At 50.1% G+C, this 24,002-nt stretch overlaps 9 protein-coding genes across 9 annotated transcripts; 5 read left to right on the top strand and 4 right to left on the bottom strand.

Moving 5' to 3' along the window:
• Positions 1-1,038: 1,038 nt before the first annotated feature.
• Positions 1,039-2,151, top strand: PG998_002750 (glycosyltransferase sugar-binding containing DXD motif domain-containing protein; the record flags this gene model as incomplete). Its single annotated transcript, XM_066869568.1, has 1 exon — positions 1,039-2,151. The coding sequence occupies one exon, from the start codon at positions 1,039-1,041 to the stop codon at positions 2,149-2,151; it is 1,113 nt and encodes a 370-aa protein (XP_066737983.1).
• An 899-nt stretch (positions 2,152-3,050) lies between these two features.
• Positions 3,051-4,276, top strand: PG998_002749 (glycolipid 2-alpha-mannosyltransferase; the record flags this gene model as incomplete). The annotated part of the gene is made up of 4 exons (XM_066869567.1): positions 3,051-3,278; positions 3,523-3,542; positions 3,593-3,860; positions 3,953-4,276. 4 exons carry the CDS (start codon positions 3,051-3,053, stop codon positions 4,274-4,276), a joined length of 840 nt encoding a protein of 279 aa, XP_066737982.1.
• Positions 4,277-5,504: 1,228 nt separating this feature from the next.
• PG998_002748 (uncharacterized protein) lies at positions 5,505-8,471 on the bottom strand (the record flags this gene model as incomplete). The annotated part of the gene is made up of 5 exons (XM_066869566.1): positions 5,505-5,948; positions 6,897-7,324; positions 7,375-8,025; positions 8,098-8,288; positions 8,344-8,471. 5 exons carry the CDS (start codon positions 8,469-8,471, stop codon positions 5,505-5,507), a joined length of 1,842 nt encoding a protein of 613 aa, XP_066737981.1.
• A 2,000-nt stretch (positions 8,472-10,471) lies between these two features.
• On the top strand, positions 10,472-11,973 carry PG998_002747 (uncharacterized protein; the record flags this gene model as incomplete). Its single annotated transcript, XM_066869565.1, has 3 exons — positions 10,472-10,646; positions 10,845-11,473; positions 11,530-11,973. The coding sequence occupies 3 exons, from the start codon at positions 10,472-10,474 to the stop codon at positions 11,971-11,973; spliced, it is 1,248 nt and encodes a 415-aa protein (XP_066737980.1).
• Positions 11,974-12,308: 335 nt separating this feature from the next.
• Positions 12,309-12,788, top strand: PG998_002746 (uncharacterized protein; the record flags this gene model as incomplete). The annotated part of the gene is made up of 1 exon (XM_066869564.1): positions 12,309-12,788. The coding sequence occupies one exon, from the start codon at positions 12,309-12,311 to the stop codon at positions 12,786-12,788; it is 480 nt and encodes a 159-aa protein (XP_066737979.1).
• A 576-nt stretch (positions 12,789-13,364) lies between these two features.
• Positions 13,365-15,710, top strand: PG998_002745 (uncharacterized protein; the record flags this gene model as incomplete). Its single annotated transcript, XM_066869563.1, has 3 exons — positions 13,365-14,243; positions 14,638-15,150; positions 15,270-15,710. The coding sequence occupies 3 exons, from the start codon at positions 13,365-13,367 to the stop codon at positions 15,708-15,710; spliced, it is 1,833 nt and encodes a 610-aa protein (XP_066737978.1).
• A 535-nt stretch (positions 15,711-16,245) lies between these two features.
• PG998_002744 (uncharacterized protein) lies at positions 16,246-16,593 on the bottom strand (the record flags this gene model as incomplete). Its single annotated transcript, XM_066869562.1, has 1 exon — positions 16,246-16,593. The coding sequence occupies one exon, from the start codon at positions 16,591-16,593 to the stop codon at positions 16,246-16,248; it is 348 nt and encodes a 115-aa protein (XP_066737977.1).
• A 1,825-nt stretch (positions 16,594-18,418) lies between these two features.
• Positions 18,419-19,495, bottom strand: PG998_002743 (uncharacterized protein; the record flags this gene model as incomplete). The annotated part of the gene is made up of 1 exon (XM_066869561.1): positions 18,419-19,495. One exon carries the CDS (start codon positions 19,493-19,495, stop codon positions 18,419-18,421), a length of 1,077 nt encoding a protein of 358 aa, XP_066737976.1.
• An 873-nt stretch (positions 19,496-20,368) lies between these two features.
• PG998_002742 (uncharacterized protein) lies at positions 20,369-23,388 on the bottom strand (the record flags this gene model as incomplete). Its single annotated transcript, XM_066869560.1, has 2 exons — positions 20,369-22,340; positions 22,403-23,388. 2 exons carry the CDS (start codon positions 23,386-23,388, stop codon positions 20,369-20,371), a joined length of 2,958 nt encoding a protein of 985 aa, XP_066737975.1.
• Between the last annotated feature and the right edge of the window lie 614 nt (positions 23,389-24,002).

Below are 24,002 nucleotides of genomic sequence, written 5' to 3'. Positions count from 1 at the left end.
CAGGGGTACCAGGATGGTCCATCAATGGGATTGGATTGGCTCTTCTGTATTTATCCGCGCCCTGCCTCTTGGTAGTCGTAGCGAAATGGCATCCAACGGATACATTGCCAATCTTGAACACTCCACTCCACTCCACAATAACAAGTACTTCGTGCTCACATATACTGCTGTGGGAGAGAATTCTTCGTACTACTGTCATGTAGCCCATGCCTTACCATCCCACTTTGTATTGACCATGATGCGGGCGTACCAGGAGCTAGCCCCCTGACTACGGACTACAGGATGTAATATGTTGCTCCGTACAGACCCATATAATGGCAATTGAAAAGTTTTCTACTTACCCGTTATGGACTAGATCAATGGGGCATGGGTATTAAGGTTGGTCCGCATCTAAAAAGCGGGAGAACGCTAAGCCCTATTGCAATCCTCGGTGGTAAAATTTAACAGCTATGTCCTCGTGCTTCACATCGTTAGCCTAGAGGGTTCAAGGCAGTGAATAGGACTCACTAGCACAAATTCATAATGTCAAGATCCTCTCTTAAGCGCCACCTAAAGACCGAAGGCTCCGGATATAGACTCCGCCAAAGTCACCCTGGCGCAATAGTTCTCGATCACGAGGTCGGTAGGAAATCCGGTGCCATGGACATAAGCTTTACGCGTCACCAACAAGCGTACATATGATCCTCATGCATATGGCGAGGCGTCTAAATACTTCGTTGTTGCTCGCTTATAGCTTGCATTACCCCTCTTTGGATTGCCCGGTTAATTTAAATATACATGTTCCTAACCTCGGGGGCCAATGGGCAGCCCTACCCGCCTTGGACTATGAACCCTGGAAACTGCGTTGGGGAGCGTTGGATTTCGTTCCGAAAGGGGAAGTCCTACGTTAATACCTTTTAACTTTTTTTTAAATCATTCTATATTATATAATGATAGCTAGATCACTAGCTTTAGAAGTACTCTTAATAGGAATGTTATAAATTTTGAGAAAGCTATACTACTTGATCTTACGATAACTAGCTACCAACTTCGTCTAACATGGGAAACTTTATTTTCTGTCATCGGCGAAGAAGATTTATCCCATCATGCGTCTTTACTATCATCGTCCTTTATCTGTTGCTTCCCCAAATCTATCAGCTAGGTGACAGGATCCGCCAAACAGGGCCGTGGTCGACACAATACCAACTCGAGCAAACTTTCGAGCCCACAACAGACGAACTGAGCTGCCTGCTTGGCGAATCCCCCCAGCCAGACCACGACGACTTCTCTTCTACGAAACCCATCCCAAACCGCGTCCATTTCATCTATGGATTAAGCAACCCATACAGCAAACCGGGGTCAGGTACTTTTGACTTCCTGTGCTACCTTTCTGTGAGGAGCGCCCTCGTGGGAATGAGGGCTGAGAAGGTCTTCCTACACTACACATACATTGCCGAACCTCCCTCCCCCGATCCCAATGTCGACCCTCGAACGAATCCATGGATCAAGCGTCTCGACGGTGATATTGAACTGGTCCACCATACGCCTGAGGAGTTGGCAAGCCTCAAGAGCCGGCCTAGCGCAGTATGGCAAGCTGCCCATGTTTCGGATATTCTTCGATTGAAGCTGCTTCAAGATCAAGGCGGCATCTATCTTGATATGGATGCATTTGGCCTGAAACCTTGGACCAATATCCTGAAATCCCCCCGCGGCATTGTGCTAGGTCATGAAGGAGGGAATCGTGGCGGACTGTGCAATGCTATCATGGCCGCCCACGCGAATGGCACTTTCATACAGCGTTGGCTGGACACCTACGACGGTGTGGATCTTAGCAAAGAATGGAACTACCACAGTGTACTACTGCCAAAGGAGTTGCAACTCAAGCACCAGTCAGAGGTTTGCGCGCTGCCGCCTAGCTCGTTCTTCTGGCCAACTTGGACCTGGAAACACATTGACTGGATGCACAGCGCACTGGATCCCTACGAGGCGAAACACTGGGCGGCCGAAGTGAGTCGCAACGGGGGCAGCTTGTTTGAAAATCAGTTGGCATATCACGCGTGGAGTCAGATGGCATGGGACCGGTATCTGAAATATCTAACGCCTGAGGTTGTGCGCACCAAGGACACCAGATTCAATCTCATGGTCAGGCGTTTTCTAGAAGATGATGTCTAAGTGCCACGAACCTGAACCCATGCCCGCCCAGTGTTGTCTACAGGAAGAGAAAATGCCAATAACAGCAGGCGGGGCGGGCAGGCGAATCTAGCAAGACCGAGGCCAGGCGTTGGATGACGGCAACTCGGCATCGTGTTGGTCTAGAAGGCAACAGTAAGGGAATAAGTGGACGCAGATCGGAAGGGAATACACTTAATCCATAAGCCGTCATGAATTTAGTAATGAATCATATACTTGCAACCCCGTCATGGCTTTCTCATACTCAATGCCTAGTACCGACTGTCGTATACAGTCTCCTTATGGACTAACAAGCCCTGTCAGCATAGCCCAGCACCACCAACACGATCACGCCCTGACACCTCGTCCAGGGGTAATAGTGTCCACTCCAGCTGCAGAGATGCCAAAGCACGCTTGTTGCTCCACGAATAGGAAGGCGTACCGCAACCATTCTCCGCTTATTTCTCTACGACTCATTTGCGTGCTGTAGCGGCTTGGCGACCGGATGATTCGTGGCTGAGCCGCTTCAAACGGAAGTTACGTACGAACGATAAAAAGGAAAAAAGAAAAAGAAAAAACACAGAGAGGTTGGATGAAAGGAAGAACGCCGTCCTCCAGCAATCGGGCCTCGCTACCGGCCGTTTGCTTCCAAGCTTCTCTCGCGCTCGCCGACGTGCTGCCACGACAGAGAATATGGCACTACCTGCCCGGCAATTTCTGCGCCGCCGCGTACGGCACCTGCGCCCGCTGCTGTGGCTAGTCATCGTCGCCCTTTTACTGGAGGCAAGTTACCATGTGTCGCGATTTCGGGTTCCGGCGCCCGAGTTCGAGCTTGACCCCCCTTCCACACCTCGTGCCAAGAGCCCAATACCAGCGCGCCGCGCGAGAATGCCGTGCTCGTCATGCTGGCGCGCAACGAGGAGTTCCTCCAGGCCCAGCACTCCGTCGCCAGCTTAGAGCGCCGCTTTAATCGCTGGTTCGGGTACCCTTATGTGTTTTTGAACGACCAACCATTCAGCCACGAGTTCATGGACGCGATGCGTGCTGGTACGAACGCGAGCACCAGCTTCGAGGTCGTACCCAGGGAGCAGTGGACGTTTCCCAACTCGCTCGATAAGGACAAGGCGCAGGTAAGCATCGCCGCGCAGGGCAGGCACGGAATCTTGTATGGAGGACTGACAGCATATCATCATATGTGCCGTTTTTTCGCCGGGTAAGTTATATGTTCATCCTTGGGCCCCTGTTGGGTGGAAAGTACTAATAATTGGGCAAGCGCTTTTTATGAACTCGAAGCTTTGAGAAAATACAAATATTACTGGCGCATCGAGCCAGACGTCGATTTCCCCTGTTCCATCACTTACGACCCGTTCGTAGAAATGGCCCGGCATAAGAAGGTATATGGTTACACCATAGCGTTGCCGGAAGAAGGCTCGACGTGCCCCAGCCTTTTCCGACAGGTCTCAGACTGGAAGGAGTTTCATAACATTCAAGACACAGATCTTTGGAAAGCGTCCATATCGCCCTCGCGACTACCGTGGCCGCTCCGCAGCTTCACCAAGCATTTTCCACATCGAGACCGCCACGGGGACAGTTGGAATCTCTGCCATTACTGGAGTAACTTTGAGATTGCGGACTTGGACTGGTTCCGCGCCGCACCCTACCAGAACCTTTACGCGCACTTGGAAAAGACCGGAGGCTTTTATTTCGAACGAGTATGTACCATGTTCATCATTAACCCTCACTCCTCTTCGGAACCCCTATTGGCCACGTTTTACCAATCGTCGCTTACTTTCTTGACGAACAGTGGGGAGATGCTGCCGTGCATGCTCTGGCTATTAATATGCTCGCGGATCCCCGAGCAATCCATCATTTTGCCGACTTTGCATACAGACACGACTACTACTACCAGTGCCCTGCCAACGCACCCGACGGACAGTTGCCTACCTCGAGCACGTTGAATGCAGCAGAGCCCAATTGGGCCTTGGAGCAACAGGGCGGCATTGGATGCCGTTGCGACTGCGACAGTCACACGCCGAGCAACGTCGGGTCGTACTGTCTGAACAAGCTGCGCGAGCCTATTAGCAAGAAAAGGCCATGGAAAACGTGGCTAATGGGCTGGATATTTTGATGTGCGCGATTACAGAGAATAGATTCAGCGTTGTCATTGAAGTAAAGGAGAGAAGCTGTCAATCGCCTACCTGAAACGATTCTGCCGCTCAGCCCCTAACGACGCCGAAACCGCGTGTGCTCGTCCGCCAGTGTAATGTGCCCGTGTTTATCTGGGATTGAAACGACTGCGGTTGGCTCTAGGCAGGCCGAAAAGTCGTATTGGTGCACACCAGAACGGACGTATGCCAGAATGGACGGACCCCGGAACTGGTCCACGAGGAGGGGAGGCCTTGCTGCTTCGCCTCTCCAAGGGTATGGACATCCTCGCGTGCTCTCTCCGGCCCTTGTTCACAATGTCGCCCTTGCAATTTTGCAGTCTGCTAGCGCAGCATGAGCGCTAACACACTATTAGAAATCGCACCACATTCGGTAGGAAGAGGGGTAATCGGCGCGAGCTTCCGTATCAGGATAAGGACTGGGAGCGCGCAGGCCTATGAAAAGCAGGTTAGAAGGGAGGAATGTGTCCCGACAGATTGGGTCACTAAAGAACGGGACGTAAGGGGGCAAGTAGTCTTTATACTATAATGGCGCTAATTCGAGGCTCAGCTAGTGGTCGCAGCTGCTTTGGGCATCGTGCCAGTGCGCGGACCGGACAGCCTTCCGATTGTCATGTCACCCAATAGTCATTAATTAGAGTTTGCCAACGATGCACCTCGATGGCATGTCGACTTTCTTTCTGCTCACTACTTCGTATCCTCTCAGTGTCAATGTCGTCTCCACCTGCCATTCCAGGAATAGCGGGGTTTCCTGGAAGTTAGTGTCTACCATAGCCCGAGGATTGAATCCGCATCCGTTCGACCAGAGAAGCTGGACGGGAGCCGACAATTGCATGGATGATATTCCAGACTTCGTATCTTGAGGCCTAGTCTCCAGAAGTAACCAGTGCAGTGCAGTACAGTACCCAGCCTGCCATTTACAGATTGATCATTTTGCGAAGCTACCGAGTTCTCGAGTAGGAACTGCTTCCTGGCATCCGTTCTAACCATGGTGCATCAACTTCCCTACCGACATACGTGTGGTCCCGTACATCGCATTACAGTATGTGCTGACGGAGTGGCTCTCGAGGCGCTTGTACCGCTTGCCTGCACCCATTGACATGCTGGTCACATTGACGACGACGCCGCCGCGGGGCGATGCCGCGAGCGCCGGCAGCAGCGCCCACGTCAATACCACGCCCGCGTTGTTGATCAGCATGTCGAGGCGGCCCGCGTGCTCGCCGGCGCGCACGGCGCGGCCGCGAGCTCCTTTGCGTGCGCTTCGGTGTCCACGGAGCCAACCACGAGCGTGATCTTCAGTTGCTCCTTGGGACCCGCCGCGGCCTTCTCGCAGAGCCGCTGGGTCTCCTCGAGGCCCGCCAGCGTCCGCGCGGATAGGATTAGGCCGCGAGCGCCGGCGCGCGCGAAGACGGCGGCGGTCGCGCGGCCGAGGCCCTGGCTGTCGCCCGTGATGGCGACGATGAAGCGGTCTGGGAGGGGTTGCGCGCTGGGGGCTAGGGCTGGCGGGACTTCCTGGTGGATCTTCTCGGTGAAGTTTGCGCCGGAGGCAGGGGGGAAGTGGATTTCTCCGGCAGGCTCCACGGTTTCTTTCAGTGATTGTTGGTTCGATGATAAGATTTTGGACAGTGTATCAGGCTTTTACAAAGGATGTTTGGACGGCCAAGTAACACATGTGGATGGCTCATTATATATGTGACGATAGCTCATGGTTGCTCTTTGACAAACAAGCCTATTCATGATGCCCCTGACTGATGTCGTTTTTAACACATTGCGTAGGCTTGGAATGTCAGCTGTGAAAATTCAAGGTGCATGATAGGGTTGGTCTTTTGTCAAATGTCCCTGTGCACAACCGGATTTCGGGCATTTACCTGTCATGCGAGTTGCTCCGACAGTATGTTCTCCGGCAGCACACCACACCACAGACGCGCAGCTAACAATATCGCTACCCAACTTCAAGTTAGTCTATGGGTCTTCTATTCCGGAAAGAAACTGCAAGATTCTTATGTCTGTTCAATGACTACGTGACCGGATGCGAGTGGGCGGAGCTGCAGGACTTAGACAGGGGTAACGGTGGATATACTTCTTAACTTCATGTCCGGCTCCGCGGCATGTTTTCGTCTTTTAACCCCCAAATTCTCCATAGGCGTCTCAAGAGCTATATAAAAAACCTTTCAGCTACTTTATTTGAAGGCCAGTCATTGGCTTTGACTTAGAGTGATTACAATTGATAGGTAGAGCGTGTAGTGCTAATGTCCATTCTTGATGTGCCAATAGCTAGCACATCGAGTAAGCTAATCGTCGCGGCGACTTCTCTGGCGCAATGGGATGAATCATGATAATATTGCAATGCGTTATCTGTAACTTGTTCACCACGTACATGGGTCTCTACCAGCGCCTATCTATCTAAACCAAACGTATCCGGAAAAGCCCCGTTGATAAATCCATGATATCCTCCACACTCCGGTCGGATCGGTACTCAAATCTATCGTGTATCAACATCTTCTCAAATGCCTTCGCGTCTTTAGACCGTATCCCTCTTTCCTTGATGCATATCCCAAAGCATCTAGCAACCCAGTGCCTCACCTTGCTCCAGTCTAGCAGACGATTGAGGTCAGCTGCTGTTGCCCAGAGAAATGACATGAGCATGTCCCTATCCTCTTCCTTATCGCTATCAGGAGGCCTTATCTGCAACGCATTGAGAATAGCGTCCAGCACTGCGTTGCACTCGTCGGGTTCGTTTGCCTCCATAAACGTGAAGGCTAGCTGACTGGCGGCATTGACAAGGTCCCGTGGAGGCAAATCCCGATCTGGGCGTAGAAGGCGAGATGCGGTTTCCCTCGCCGTGGACAGCGTGTTGGTGCAGTTCAGAGGCTCGCCTCGCAAAAGCTGGCACTTTGCCAAGATGCACCGGGCTTGAAGTACCTGAGGGCCGAGCTGGTCGGGTCTTGCCTCGCACAGCTCGATGATTTGTGGAAGAAGATCCGCAAACCCATCTTCGGATATTGAACAAGCTAATTCCAGCAACTTCAGCTGGTGACTAACTGTCGCTGGCCCCTGGAACCCAGGGGGAAACGCATGAGAACCTGTTGAATGGCGTCCTGATTCAGCGATCTCTCCTCACGAGACAAGTCGCCAAGAACAATGCCTTCTCTCATGTTGTTCATGTTGTTGGTGTCATCCATCAATTTGAACAAGGCGATGACGGCCTGTTCAGTCCGACCCCACTGATGAAGTAGCTTAACTAGGCGCGTGTGATGGGTTAGGGTCTTCTCATGTCCCGCTCCCCATTTGTCCACATGCTTGTATGTCATCCAATCCAACACAGCGTCTGCGTCAGCCATTCGTCCCAGATTGGCATAGAAAGAGGCGAGCATATATCCAGCCCGTAAAGTCTCCTCGTGAGTTGGCGTCAGAAGATGACGGAAGCCAACAAGGCTATCCCGAAACTTCGCCTCGGCGTCCTCGGACTTCCCAGCAGACACTGCCTCACAAGCTGATCTTAGTAGGGTGTGAAGATCCGACATGTTCATGAGCCTAATGTTGAACCCTTCTGGCTCCGTATCGTAGTTGACTATCAAGCTAGTGTTGTGATCAGCAGGATCCTTACTTAATGGCAGTAGATCTCTGATTGCCTGTGGTGTGTCTCCAGCCAGCGGAAATGGTGTGTGGTATTCGACGTCGCTTGGGGTAGGTCCAGAAGGGTATGCTTGATCTGTGTCGAGGAGTCATTATCTTGGACTAAACGAGGGGAGATACGATGTGGTGAATGACAGAAATTTCTCACCTCCTTCGTCTTGACTTGGAGCATCCGCCAGCTTCTTGACTCTTTCCTCTGACATTTCCAAATCGCCGCACCAAAATGTGGTCTTTTGAGGCTGGCGTTCGTTCAGCTTGTTTAGCATCCACTTTGCCTTTCTTTGTGGAATATTTTTGGCCCATTTCCACTCCCTGAACCGGTCCTTGTACATCTTGATACTGTGGTAACTTATTATTAGCGTCTATCGTATAGTGTTATGAGGGGAAGGCATACGATGCTTTGAAATCATAGGTCTTGATCATGTCCTCCATCACTTGCGGGAGGGGAAGGTTTTCGTCAATGTATAACCTTTTGATAGCTGGTTTATATTGATCCCAGGCATTTTGGGGAGGTTGGCGCATCCTTGGTTTTCGAGTTGACCGACCACTTCTCTGCGTAACACCCCTCCTCATTGGGGAATCTATTAACTCAGCATGTTCAGGCAGTAATTGGTTGATAGTGTCTGCTGCCTCTGAGTCATGCTGCAGAGACGCGTAATTGTGAGGAATTGCATATTGATTGTTAGATATTCGGTCAGACGCTACTCCGTGTGACGATGAGTTCGTGTCCCGCGGTCCACTCGGATACTGATGAGTTGGGCTGGACTGGTGGTTCCCAAGATTCATTGTGTATGAATGTGATGATGGAGTACCAGAAGTGTTGTAGACCCCCCTGAGAGCTTGATTCTGATATGATGAAGGAATTGGTATTTGCGGGTTGTTCATCCTTGCACACGGAGGAGAATGCTGTGCATCGAGTTGGCCAGCTGCGGCCAACTGGTTGAAAGTGACAAAAGGGAATTGAAAGAAAGAGGCAGGCGCGATGTATTATGTTGAATCCAGGTATTGCTGCTAGGTGGATGTCGGGATATCTGGCGCGAATCTCTAGAGTGAATTGAGTCAAGCAAACTCGCATATATATTGATGAGTTTTGCTTTAGCTAGAAGGCAGCTAATACTCACTCCGATGGTTTAGAAGAACATGCATGCCATTCTTTTGCAGTACAGAGAGACCAGAGAGTAAGGGTCATGCCAAAGACCCTGGAAGTTTTTCAAAGTTCTTCAACAGAGCTGGTTCAAGCCAAGGCTTGTTGCCTACATAGAGTGGTACGTACTTTTCAGTTCGCCTCCCAATCAATCTGAATGCGCCAACGCATACATCAAAAGGTACGTACTTTCGGTGTGATGCAGTGGAAAGACATTTAGGGAACAACCTGTTTCTCACACGAGAAAAGTTCTTCAAAGTTCTTTTCAGAAGTATTAACCTACGTATGCATCCTCCCCGCCCATGCCAACACCAGTGCAGGGGGCGGCTGACCTGAAGCGACGCAGCCAGAGGCTCTCAGCCCCCACACCAACAGATCCTAAAAGTTCTAAATTATTGCCATATCAACCATGGGCGGTTAAGCGAGCGTGGTAGACTCCCACGGCTTGGCGAGCGTGCATCCTGGTCTCCAATCAAGCCTTACTTGAATAGCTTTTGCTACATCGCAAAGTTTTTGAAAGATCTGGACAGGTATCAGCCGACCAGTGTCGTACCATCGGCCATTACTGTATGTTCAAAGCCTTGGATCTATGAAAGATCTTGAAAGATCCAGATTCTATCTTGTGATTGCAATGTGCTTAGCGGTATGCCTCTTATCCCTAGTAGTAGGTACTCGGTTGATTCCATGGTAAAATAACCAATGGATTATAAAATTGAAAGTTCTTCAAAGTTTCTCGAGCAATGTATTATAAGAACAGCGCCATTTGAAGCAATCTTCAATGTCTATCGAGGGCAATTATTCATTTGTCCAGCATCTCGAATACTTTATAAACTGAGAGACGATCATACTTCACCCGCATTGTTACCAGTCAAACATATACACGGTTTCATCTCCTAGGCTTATCGCAATCAAGAGGTGATCGCTATGGTAAGTCAAGGTGCATTCGTGTCTAACTAATCCCATCATTACTAAATACCGTGTTCCCCCCTAGTCTGGATGCTTCACACCGGTACCTCGGCCACGAAGAGATGGTTCTACTCATGTGCTATCGAGTGGAGTCAAGGGTGGGGGTGATGCAATGTCGACGTGGCTCAACGAATCGGTTGACCAACGGCCATTTAACACCATAGGGGCTGTTCAGGCAACTACCGAGCGATTTTTCATCCGTAAGGCAGCAAATGCAGTTTCTGTTGCCACTGCAGGCTCCCAGAAAGAATCCAACACTGAACAAAGCACACAAGTATAATAATGGAATGGAAGGGGTCTCAACCTGTTCTAAACTTTCAGCAGCAAGGGTTCATCTTATTACTCACTTGGACATATCATTAAGCCTTTTACAGTCAATCTATTATCAAGTCTTCCCCTCCAAACAAGCCAGATGGAGCATGACACATCCCACTCTTTACCAGAAGCACTTGATTGGAACATACCGCCCGCGAACTCGTCTGGAAAAACCTACCTCGATATCGCAGATGGACCTGGCCAGTCTCTAGAGACCAAGACCTTCGACCAGTTCTATACCTCAAATGGCGAGACGATTGTATTGCCCGCGGGTGAGACCTTTCATGACAAGAATCGACACACACAGTTATATCAAAGTGCCATTGTTGTTAGGAAAGTATGGGATAAGTATGGAACAGTGAGCAGAAAGCAACTTGAGATCAAATCCCCGCATATGAAAGCTGCTATAAAGGCGGCTATTCCACAATACCAATCTATGGAGGTAAACCTACATCCAATAGTTTTTCCAGGGCCCCCTCGCTCATTGTTCCTTTACCGTCAAGAGCTTCAAGACTACGGCATGGCTATAGAGCCGATGGATCCAGTTGGCGCCCGTCACGTTCACTTCTTGCTCGCATACATGTGGGATGAATTTGTCAACGAAACGAGTGCGTTCTTTACGTCTATCTTCTTGGCCGACGACGGCGTGCCATCGCTCGAGTTTGAGCATCTGTGGATGGTATTCCGTCCAAAAGACCTAGTACTCGTCTGTCAGCGCGATCAATGCCAGAAACAGTTTGAGGAAGTGTTCCAATTTATGAACATGGAGATGGTTAACGATCGTTCCTGGGAGGTACACGGATACCGCATCGACTACGACGGTGACCTTTTTGGATACACAACAAAGACCTACCGAATCAGATACTACTATGGATACCGCATCATCAAAGACTTGGAGTTAGTGCCAATGCAGTACGTCGCAGACTCTAAACGCGTCTGTTCTCGGCTCATTGTAAGAGGCAAGGCATTCACAGAGCTTCATGGGCAGCACCACCGTCTGCACAACGGCATAGGCTCACTCGTGGTGAAGTCAAAGGGACATACGCCAGTCTATGACAATGATAAATTCGGCGACGGGCTTGATTACCGACACCACATGGTATGTAGAAAATTGCCACTGCGACACCCCTCACTGACGACTCCAATTTCTCATAGGCGACGTCTCGTATCATGGTTGATCGAAAGGCTTTCAAGGATGCCAACCCGTCTTTGTGGATGAAATTTACCGCATCTCAGAAGGTCTTCACTGCAGATGATGGTGGAGCGAATAATATGACCTCTGAAGAGCTGATCATTTGCTCTGATGTTGTGTATGGATACTCCCTCCGCGATAATGCGTGGGGACGCTTTCACATCGACAACATGCAGCAAATTGACCTAGACTCGTGCGCTTTCGACGAACTTATACTACAGAGTATATACAAGGATCATGTTCGTTCCCTCGTACAAGTCCATGAGGATACGCGGCTGCAGTTTGACGACTTTATTAAAGGAAAAGGCCGTGGGGTTGTATTCCTCTTCTATGGCGAACCTGGCACTGGCAAAACCCTCACAGCAGGTAAGTTGCCCCTTCACGCTCACCTCATCGACAAGGACTAACAGTGTACAGAGGGCATTGCAGATTATTGCAACAAACCTCTTCTGCGATTGGATGCCGGCACACTAGGCACCACGCCCAAGTCTGTAGAGACACAATTATCGGCAGCCTTCAACATTGCCGAGAGGTGGCACGCTGTGGTTCTAATAGACGAGGCAGATGTTTTCCTTGAACAGAGAGAGCCCAACGGACTACTTCGCAATGCTCTTGTATCAGGTAACCACCCCCTTTACTTAATCTTGTGGCCACATCTCCATGTGTTCATAGTTTTAAGCTTGATATAGTGTCTGTCACCTCTAAATCGTCTCGCTAATTTCGATTTAAAGTTTTTCTCAGGATGTTGGAGTACTATCAAGGTATTCTTATTCTCACAACCAACCGAGTTGGCTGTTTTGATAAGGCCTTCAAGTCCCGTATCCATCTCGCCATTCGCTACCCATCGTTGTCAGAGGCCAGCCGCCGAGTTCTCTGGAAAACGTTCCTTCGCAAGATATCAGAGGAAACTGCCAATCAACTTGATTCTACCGGTGTGCTGGAGAAGCTCGCGACTGAGCCCTTGAACGGCAGACAGATCAAGAACCTCGTCCGCACCGCATCCGCTCTGGCCATCAACGACGAAGAATCTGGCGGGAATATTTCCCAACGCCACCTCAACTTGGCTTTGGAGCCAATGAAGAGCTTTCTGGACGACGTGGAATTGGAATTTGCTGAAGTAAGTGGACCGTCAGGTTCAGGCCCAGGTGATCGCGCATCAAAGAGAAGGCGAACAGAACAGTCAACCATCGGCCCTATGGCCTTCGAGGATCCATTAGGTTAGGCACACAATTATGGATAACGCCCTTTCTTATTTTGTTTGTTTTCAATTCCTCAATAGTATTAATTCTATCGCGCTTCATTCCGTGAGATTAGCAATGTAGCCAATCATTGAGCGCCAGTTTGTCATGAAAAACTATGTACCTACTTGCAACATGGGTTTCGTCACCTGTGAAACAATGCGAAGTGTAACTATCCATCCCTGGCATGAGTGCAAGCTACCATCATTAAATATCACAAGTCATACCTTATTACTCCTACTATACTGTCAGGAAACAGGGCATAACTTGCGAGAATGTTGTGACTCTGCTGTTCCAACCCTTTTATGGCAAACTCATAACATTACTGCGTTTTCAAAGTTAAGAACGTGTCTGCCCAAGGCAGAGGAATATAAATGAATAGCAAATAACGCAAAGTAGATTCAGGGGCATCCTGAGAAGATATCCAGGAAGAAGACATCCCAGTCGCTTTCTCGGCTCTGATGTCTTCGCTGCCAACGCCCGCATCACATACACCCGGGACAGGTTGGACTACCCTCGGATAAAGGAAGGAAGCACTGCGGTGTGTGCCCCTTCAGCTCATGGATGATTTCAAATGGCGTATCAGGGTTCTAGGGAACCTCGCTGACCCTTTACAGGTTGCCATCAAACGGATAGATGGTTACGCCAGCAAGAGATTATTCCTATCGGAGTACAAGACTCTGAAACAAGTGAACCTCATCAACCATTCTAATCTGGTACAGACCCTCGGAGCCTTCATCCAGGAGACCGGTGAAAGGAAACACTACAATCTGGTATTCCCGCTGGCGGTAGGGCATCTGGGGCAGCTATTCCGTGGACAAATTGAGGGAGACCATGCGTTCATTGGCCAACGAAAAAGCCTCGCAAACCAGTTTGTTGGTTTAGCCAGTGGCCTTGCGTATCTCCACGAATCGAGCATTGCGCATAGGGACATCAAGCCATCCAATATCCTCCTATACCAGGAGGAAGATTCTAGAGCCATAAAGATGAGAATTGCGGACTTCGGCCTTTCTGTCGATCTGACTACGTGCAGAGACGAAGTTACCACAGCATCATCGACCACTACCACATCCAAGGTATGGCACACGGAAGCTTACGATGTTACGGCGCCACCAAAGCGAGCGACCATTCTTAGGCCAGAGACACTGTTCTCAGAGGATACTTGGGACCTTGGCTGTGTCTTTACTGAATTGCTGGCCTACATGTGTGATGGCGGCGCCCAAGGTGTAGCAAGGCTGAGAGAAGCTATAACGACTTCAGATTCTCAGATATCGTCAGACGAGTTCTCTGAACCCCTGGCGGGAGATGGTCGGCAGATCAAGTCCCAGGTTTTCGATTGGATTTCCGAAGCAAGCAAGAAGGACCATATGGCTCGGGAACTGCAGCCGATACTGCGAAAGATGTTTGCTGAGCCATCAAGCCGGGTCACATCGAGACAAGTATGCCTCGATATAAGTCAAGTAAGTCAAATCTTCTCGATAATTGTTTCGTTTAAATTTGTGAGATGTACAAGGCTGCACGCAAAGGTTCTTCAGCCGAACTGACATCCTTCAGATGGACTTCACGGAGATTACCTGGAATGACGGCGTACGAGAAGTCGTCCTGAAGCCGGCCTCGAGTATAAGGGGCCTTACTACATCGGAGGGGCTTAGGCGTGGCGTAGAGACATGGCTGGGCAACCGAGTAGACTGGTGGCCGCTCCGCCCGCTACCGCCGATTTGTGCTCCAGGCGATGTTATAGTGAGCTGGAAGGTAGGTATAGTGACTCAGGAGATGTTTTGATCCTTGCATGAGCCATGCAGAAGACTTTACTGATGAACCCCGTTACCGTAGTGGAACTCCCATGATCTGTCGATTGCACTGTCGCCCGATGAAGCGAAACGGTACAAGGCTCTGTGCGTGCCACTCCAGGCTGCCAACTCACCGCCGCTATTACCATTGACGTCCGTTCCAGGTGGAGCGGGCCACAGCAGTAGCGCCTCGATGCCACAGATGTCATCCCAGGTATACAAGACAGACAGTGCTCGAGGTCGGCCAGTAGACCCAGGAGCTCCAGGACAACCAGGAGGCTCAGGATCTCCAGGCCAACGTGGAACTAGACCCCTAGCACAATCTCCTCCCCCGAGGCTGACAACAACCATCTACTGCTGTATGGACACTCCATACAGGGAGTTAGTAGACAAACGCGTTTATTCCGTAACCAGAGTCGAGGAAATACGGAACGACAAGGCCTTCTACACCAAGGTCCGCGAATTGATCCGGAATTCGAAGGGCAGTAATATTCTGTCGCGCTGGATCTTCCGTGGGTTGTACTGGAAAACCTGTACCGAAGTAGAGTTCATAAAGGTAAGTACGCGAGTCCGGGCCACGGTTCCCAGTACTGAGGCAACACGGCGTGTACTATATCGACCAAAAGCAATTCATTACTTTTCACTGACGCTTCATGCCACTTTGCTTCTCTTTAGTTTCATATTATCCGCGATAACAGGGAGTCCGTCCTTCGCGACGGATGCGAGCTCCCGCAGCGCAAGGACGGCTACGAGCACAGCATGCCGAAGCCCGAGAACTTGCAAATGCGGCTGATGGCAGCCCAGATAGTGCAGGGGCTTGCGAACCCGGCCGACGCCGCGGGCGAGCGCAGGGCGGTGCAGGCGCTGCCCAAGAAGCTAATCCCGCCGCCCCGGATACTGCGCATGGGCGAACCCGGCTGGGGAATCGAGTTACGCATGGGCTTTTCGCCCTGGAAGTTCGGCTGCTGGCTCTGCATCTGCGCATTTCTGACGCTGGGGTTTGTTGTCCTGTGGCTCGTTCTCGTCAACAAGACGGACCTGCCGGCTGCATTCGTCCCGGTGAACTTTGTCTTGAACATTGTCACCCTGACATTCGCGGTGATGCAGATGGGCTAGGTAATGGAAAGAGGGCATGTATAGAACTACACTCTTTTGGAAGCGGGGACCTTTCAGTAAGGATATATATCGTTCATTATCTCGGGTGGGAATTGAGTTTCATAGTTAATTTCTATCAATCCTTTCACGTGTAATCTTCGTAAAAGCAAATGGGTTTAATCAAGATTTGCCATCGACCTGATAGGACATGATAGGGGTACGCGGCCGCGTGTCGCGTTGAGAAAGGGGCTATTAAAAACTGGAGGTGGGACAGCGTGTTCTCGACTACATCGTATACAGATTCGCGCACGCACATTCTTGAATACATACATTGTGTAAGGTTTGACTTCCATCTAGGGTGATTGACATCGAATATGAAAAGAAAGGAATAAAATTCTCAACGTGTCCACCGTTCGGAGTCAACTCCTTGTTCCTAGCTTCCATCAGATGCCATTTCACACCACCATACGAGATTTCAGCTTGCCACCTTCTACAATCACGGCCTTTCTCTTTTGCAACTCGCCCAAATCCCACTTCGCCGAGATGTAGCGCCCACTCAGCCAACCGGGTCTATTGCGACCCAGCCGAAGGCAAACAGCACCGCACAGGCCCGCATCGTCCGTGGCCAATTTGTAAAGCTCCTTAGGCGCGCCCTGGGGGGGCTGGTGAAAACGGTACCCGGATGCAGCGAATAGAAGACCGGTCCCTTTTCTTCCGCTCTGTTTTCGGCGCTGCTGTTATAAACCTTCGTCGCCGTCTCGATCAGCCGGTTCGACGCCAGCGCCGAGATGTTGAAACCCAGTGCCCCAAGCCCAGCCGTGGTAAAGTGCGAGCAGATGCTCGTCACATTGACGACGAAACCGCCGCGGGGCGACGCCACGAGCGCCGGTAGTAGCGCCTGCATCGTGAGAATTCGGCTAACGTAGTTAATCTGCATAGGCGCCGCGAGCTGGTCGGGCCGAATACGGTCCAGCGGGCCCCACGCCGATTCGTGCGTCGACACCACGCCCGCGTTATTAATTAAGATATCGAGGCGGCCTATATACTCGTCGCCGCGTATAATACAACCGCGAGCTCCTTTATATACGCTTCAGTATCTATAGAGCTAACTATAATTATAATCTTTAATTACTCTTTAAAACCCGCTATAATTTTTTTATAAAGCCGTTAAGTCTCTTTAAGGCTTATTAATATCTATACGGATAGGATTAAGCTTATTACGCGGTTAAAACCTTAACTAATACTTATAATAACGATAATGAAGTAGTTTAAAAGAGGTTATGCGCTAAGGGCTAAAGCTAGTAGGACTTCTTAATAAATCTTTTTAATAAAGTTTATACCGGAAGTAAGGGGGAAATGGATTTCTTTAATAAGCTTTATAATTTCTTTTAATTATATTTAATTTAATAATAGGATTCTAGATAATTTATTAACCTTTTATAGATATTTAGATAATTAAATGTTCTATATAGATAACTTATTATATAAATAATATATAAAGATAACTTTAGTTACTTTTTATTAAAAATATCTATTTATACTACTACGAACTACTATTATTATTTATATATTATATAATCTCGGAATTTTAGATTTATAAATTTAAAGTATATTATAAGATCGGTCTTTTATTAAATATCCCTATCTATAATTAGATTTCAGGTATTTATTTATTATACGAGTTGCTCCGGTAATGTATTCTCTAGTAATACACCTTACTATATATACGCAGGAAATAATATTGCTATCCAATATCAAGCTGGGCTATATACCTTCAAAATCGGAGAAGTCTATTTCTTTAATAACTGCGTGGTTAGGTGCGAGTGGACGAAGCTGCAGGGCTTGGACAGGGTATCGGCGGAGATACTTCTTAACTCCATGTCCGGCTTTATATCATATTTTCATCTTCCAACTCGTAGATCCTCCTTAGGCACAACAAGAGGTCCTAACAACCCGTTCAGATGTGTGCTTCCAAGGCCATCCAATTTAATCGAGCTGACGTGAATAAGAGTAGAGTGTGTGGTGTGGTGTCCATTCTGATACGTCAATAGCTCGTCTATCACTTCAGCAACCACTTTAATGTCGTAGGTGAGATCATCCAAGGTGTTAATCATCTGTAAACCTAGTTAAAGTAGCATGGTATGGCGAGACGACCGATTACATGGAATGTAAAGGATTCAATATTGCGTTGACTCTAGCCTATGTTCGTTATCAATGTGGACGTCAGAGAATAGGGTAGTAACACTGGGCGAAAATTATGATATCAAGATAGGAGGGCTTTGAATGCTTCCATGTCTACTATATAGGGACTTAAAGCCGACTCGTCGTATCTTGTATTTGAATGCAGTATCAGACCTATTATCCGGGTCGTACGGGAATAATCATTGGCAATTTGCGCTATATAATGATATCTGGACACCAGGGTTGATAGCATAAAGGGATGGCGATACACTGTTGTCTTGCCAGGTGTGTAGGCCTGCAATTGCTAGAACCTAGCCACCCGGTTCTTGATTGCTGCGACACCCACCTAACATGATTCTAATTGCAGGCATAAACACACCCATAAGATGCTACCATTACTGGTACCAACACTGCGACAAACACATCTGATATGGGCCTCTTTCCCCCAACCAGACTTACCGAGAAGAGACTACACGAGGTATGAATGGTATGTGCTTGGCGCAACACGGTATCAATAACTAAATGTGGTATTTGCAGGCTACTTAATATCACGACTTGATCTCCCCTTTGGTCCCCTTGATCGCCACCAAATCCTCCTCGTCGAACACGATGCCAAAATACCGCCGCAGCGCCTCGACCCTCTGCGCGTCCGTCCGGAGCACGACCTCGAGCTTGGTCTCGCCGTTGCGGCGCCACTTCAGCTTGTCGTGGTCCAAGATGATGGCGCCGTCCAGCTCGCCCGCCACGGCCGCCTCGTCGGGCGACCCGGGCCCCTCGTCGTCCCCGCCGCCCGCCTCGAACGCGACCAGCGCCTCGCGGTCCGTCGTGAAGCGCACCGCGAGCACCTTCTGGTGGAAGAAGGAGGACGGGCTCTTCCAGGGGCTCAGGTTCATGCCCGCGATGTCCTCGGGCAGGAACTCGAAGTCGACGAAGCAGTAGGCGGGCGTCCAGGCCGCGTCCGGGCGCGCGCGCTGCTGGTACACCCAGCACTTGGAGTCCTGGTTGAGGTTCTGCGGGATGGCCTCGTACACGAGCCGCATCTGGCCCGGGGCGATCTGGGTGTGGACGGCGTTGGGGGCGAGCGGCAGCGGCATGGCGGCCTCGTTGGCGCCGAAGGCCACGTCGACCATGTACTTCTGCAGGACGCCGTCGTCGCCCAGCAGGGTGACGATGTTGACGCAGTGCGAGAAGCCGCCGTAGCGGCCCGTCTCGGGGTTGCGGACGCGCGCCCCCGCCAGGTAGACGTTGTAGCCCAGGGAGCGCAGGACGGTGTGGAAGAAGGAGTTGGCCTCCATGCAGTAGCCGCCGCGGTGGCACTGCCAGGGGCGGGGCTCGCCCTCGGCGCCGGCGACGTGGGGCTGCTTCTCGACGATCTTGCGGAAGAGGAACTGGGGCCGCACGTTGACGGTGCGGTGCCACGAGTAGTGCAGCGACAGGTTCTCGAACGGCACCTTGACCACCTGGTGCTTGACCAGCAGCGTCAGGTACGCCAGCTGATCCACCGCCGTCGTCGACCCATTGGCCAGTTGCTCCGTCACCGAGTAGATGCGCTGCCGCTGCGGCAGCACGATGCGGTCAAAGTACTGCTCCAGCTGCGCGCGGCTGTAGGTCGGGCGGTCCGCCATGGTGAGGCTGGTATTGGGGCAAAGCTAAAGTAAGGCCAATAATCCTCGAGTGTATAGGCTTATACGAAGTCAAGAAGTTGCCTATTTGGTGTTGTTGTCGAACCTTATCTGTCAATACAAAAAGCATATAAACTCAAAAGTCTAATGTTCCCAAGAAAACCGAGAATGGCGCGTCTCGGCGTGGAGAAAGTGGGACGACGTTGAGCCCCTGTGACGTCATGATTATTGGTATTATCCACTGCTGTCGTTAGCTCGATGTGCTATCTGATTCGCGTAGTTGAAAGACCGAGTCAGGTCTGGATAGCAAATGACAAATTCCTAGGACTGCCGAAGTAGGGAATGAAGCTCCGAAGATGTTGTCGTACGGTTTTAGTTTCTGTGTGCCACTGAGTGGTTGGTTGTGAGTAGGGTGATTTGGGCACCAGCCTAGGAACGCTAATTGAACAAGGAATACGATGCAAGCTCTCTATTGATTCGTCTCAGCCAGTCATCATCATTTGCCAAGAGATTCTGGGTTGCTATCGAATCTGCAGTGTTGCCAAGCTTGCAACAGAGCCGTCGCTCGTCTGTTTATGAGGGCTGTCGTATATTGCCAGTCAATGGGAACATCACTATACTGCTGCCACTTGATGATGGATGAGTTGTATCATTATCAGCAAGTATCCCATATCTATCATCTGCCTTCTGCTGCCAAGGGAACATTTTACTGCCAAGGGGCCAAAGCTACTCTACAAAGTGTGTCATATGCCTGCGAACATTGCAGGATAGCTAGAAATCGGATGAGAACCCCGACGTTGCCTATTCTGCCTCACGAAAGTTGTCCACGAGCTGTTCCTTAGCAGCACCCAGTGCTTGCAAAGTACCATCAGTCTTCTAATCCTCCGATTTCTCACCATCATCCTCCCCCTCCCCCTTAACATTTTCCTCATCCTCTGCTTTCTGGCTTTCTGTTCCTTCGCTCTCCGTCGTTTCATTCTGAGTCGTCTCACTTCCGGGCGTCTCGTTATTCGTCTTCTCACTCTCGAGCGCCTCGAGCTCATTCTTCTTGCGTTGCTTGATTTCATGCTCCATCGTCTTACGCTCACTGGCCTCGCGGTGCTTGATCTCGCGCACTTGGACCCTGCGCTCCATCTCATCTCGCTCCTTCGCCTCGCGGGCCTTCTTCTCACTTTCTTCTTCCTCACTTTTCTTCACTCCAACCTCCTTTGCATTCGGGGCTGAGAGCTTCTCTGATGTCTGTTGATTGATGGTGAGCAGGGCTTTGCGGATGCCCGCAGAAGTCGTAGCCGTTTCAGGAACATGCTCAAACTCGTAAGGATCGTAGAATTCGTTTTTCGACGGGAAGGGTTCGTTAAGCTGCACACCGGGGAAGTCCTTGCTGTAACGCTCAAGGCGTGCCGCAAACTGCTTAAGCGGCCAGGCCCTGCCCTCAATGCTCCACGCCGTCTCAAACATACGTTTCCATCGACGATGATTTGCGACGACATAAAGACCGCATCGGGCACGCGAGAACAAAACATTCAGTCGACGGAAGTCCAAGAAGCCCGGGTTGTCAGTTACGACAGGGTCCATGATGACAATGTCGTACTCCAAGCCTTGAATTTTGTCAACTGTCTCAATGACAATGTTTGCGGCTTGAGGATAGCGATCGCTCATCTTAGTCATCGCATATCTCAGCCGTTTGGCTTCAAGCCGGTAGGGTGTGAGTACCGCAATGATTGCGGAGTGTGGGGCGTCGCAGAAGCCTGCGTTGACAAGACCTTCAAGAATATTGGTGACTGCCACGATATACTCGCTGCAGAACTTGGGCAAGCACCTCTTGCTTTTCTGCTCGGTGGCTCCTGGGACATTGAAGAAGACGACTGAATGGGGCGCATCATATATCTCCGTGTTGTGCTTGACAATAGCCTGAGCAAGTGGCCGATTCTCGACCTTAGTCACCTCGTCGGACCCGAGTCGACCTTGATACCGAGTATAGTTGTAGATGTTAGCTATCTCGGGAACCGCTCGGTATTGCGTATCAAAGAATCCGGCTGGAAACTTTTGGTTTTGGAGGCGTGTTTGAAGCGAAAGCTGCATTTGGTCTTTGAGTGGACTCTTTCCATCAAGATTTCCTGAAGGCGGTTGCATTTGGAAAGGGTCGCCGACCATGATCTTGCCAATAGCCCGAGGGTAGAAGCCTAACAAGGGCCACCACTGATACTCTGGCACCCGAGCTGCTTCGTCGACGATGATAAGTTCGCAGGCCTTGTAACTTTGTGTGACCATATCATCAGCTACTCCAGCGACAGTTGCACAGACAGCAGCAGCTCCTTCAATGACTGTCTTCATGAAGCTATGGATGCTGGCAATGAAAGACTCGACATCTTTATCTCTGTAGATTTCGCCTTTGCTATATCGATCGTAGCTGGATTGCAAAAAGGAACCCTTTGATGATAGAAGTTGCTTCATTCGCATTCCAACGGATAAGGAAATGTTCTGGACGCGCTCATCGTCGACTCCCTCGTATCTACCACATGCGTAAGTCCGGTAGTGGTCAAAGGTGGCACTGCCAGTCTCTTGGGATCCTTCGTTCTGCTGTAGAGAATGGGCAGGCTTCTTCGCGGCCTGGGCCAGGACCTTTCGTTTCGCGTCTTCCGCATCCTTGAGAAAAATGTTCGTTTCGGTCTTGATGCTATGGAGCCGCACAATGTACGAGTCTCCTCGGAGCGTGGGATCCAAGTCCTGAAGCCAGTTGTTTAGCCCCAGTGCAATGCTGTCGACCCCACGATTTCCAGCGGAGGTAATGAGGACTTTATGATGTTTCTCATCGAGGAAGAAAGGCTTCACGGCCTGGATGATGAAGCTTCCAGAAAGGCAGTGTCAGTAAACCATTAGATACAGTCAGAGGCAAAGTCCATCACTTACTGGGTTTTGCCAGTACCTGGGCCACCATGGGCGATAACGAAGCCTGCCGGCGCAGATCGACCCTTCGCAAGTGCCGATCTCTGACTTTGATTGAGCTGTAAGTGCTCGGAGTCGACAAGAGTTGTGTCAGCCAGCGATGAATAAATATCCACAGGTTTCATGTTCATCTTGCCACCAGATGCAAGGAACCCGAGCAATGATCCACGGTTTCCATCCAGCATCCCCTGAATAGCTTGATACACGTAGACAAATTCTGAATGTCGAACGACAGTGTCGACCCCACCCACGATACATGGCTGCTTCATGATGTGCTTCATGATGTCTGGACCCATCGACTTCGAAGGTACGTGGACATGCGGGATGGTATTCCAAACAAACGCCCAGGCGTCTTTGTTGGTCAAACTGTTAGGCAGACTCGGGATTACTGGCGATAATTGCAAATCGGGTCTTCCCTCGTCCTTGCCCAAACTCCTATCGTGCTCACTTCTCCTGGGTCTCTTTTGCCGGGGTTTCAACTTTGCCAGCAGGACGCCCGGGGCTGAAGATGGAAGGGGCTCGATGAACTCCATGTGATATCGGACTAGGACAGAGAAGTCTCCCTTATCAGTGCTCGTATGGTACTGGAGGCATAAGAAACCTCTGTCGCCCGGTGAGATGGTTGGTTTACCTTTCTCAACCTTCTCACGATGCCACAGGGGAAGGGTGACTACGGCCATCATTGAGTGGTTCTTCTGCTTCAGAATTCGAACCTTGCATTTATTGAAGTCGAAGTCTTGTTCATACTCAGTGATTGATTGGACAATTTTTGCGCCCATGGTGATGGTCGCCACATACTCCCCCACAGAAGAGAAGGAGTTCTTGGCAGGTTCGCTTTTCCTGTCCAATACCTCCTTCCATGAGAGGTTCTGCGCATCCGATTTGTTGTATCTGATACTTTCAATCACAACGGCGTGACGGCCGGCCTCGAAGTGATTGTACAAATCCATGGTTGAAGATCGATGAGTGTGGCAGTAATGCAAGAATATACTGCAGTATATCCCAAAGGCTTGCCCGGTGGCCTCAATGACAGGTGACAAGTTGATGATGACCTTGCAAATAGACTGGAATTGATTGTAGATGCGGGTTATTTCCTGCACCATGCACCTGTCAGTACTTGGAAGATCAAATCGTTCAATCATGGACGGGAAGGAGACGGCGGGAGAAGGACCTCGAAGATAAAGAAAGGGAAGGCGGCTTCCAAGAGCCAACTCACCTGATGCCGATAACCAATGCAATTTTGACACAAGTTCAAATGATGTAAGCGTTGGAATCCTCAAATGACTGCAGGGGAGACGTAAGTAATTGCACGGTTCCCAAGCCGTTGAGATCTGATAGTCTGCCAGTGAAGGGTGCATGGGGAATGTTCTTGGGAACTATGAGAGGAAGTGTTGAAAAAAATGAAGCGTACCAAGAGTTTCATGTGTTTGAGGGCCCAGTTTGTTTTGGGAAGTGAGCGGCAAACACAATATTGGACTTGCGAGCTGCGAGCCTCACATCCAATATTTGTTGGCGGAGTTGAAATGCTCGACGAGATGAAATGCCAAACGGTCAGAAGATTGGG

The sequence above is a fragment of the Apiospora kogelbergensis genome (assembly GCF_038363985.1).
Source record: "Apiospora kogelbergensis strain CBS 113332 chromosome Unknown utg000001l_segment0_segment0, whole genome shotgun sequence".
NCBI lineage: Eukaryota > Fungi > Ascomycota > Sordariomycetes > Amphisphaeriales > Apiosporaceae > Apiospora > Apiospora kogelbergensis.
Note: the sequence above shows the minus strand (reverse complement) of the source record. Positions and strands in the feature narration are given on the sequence as shown.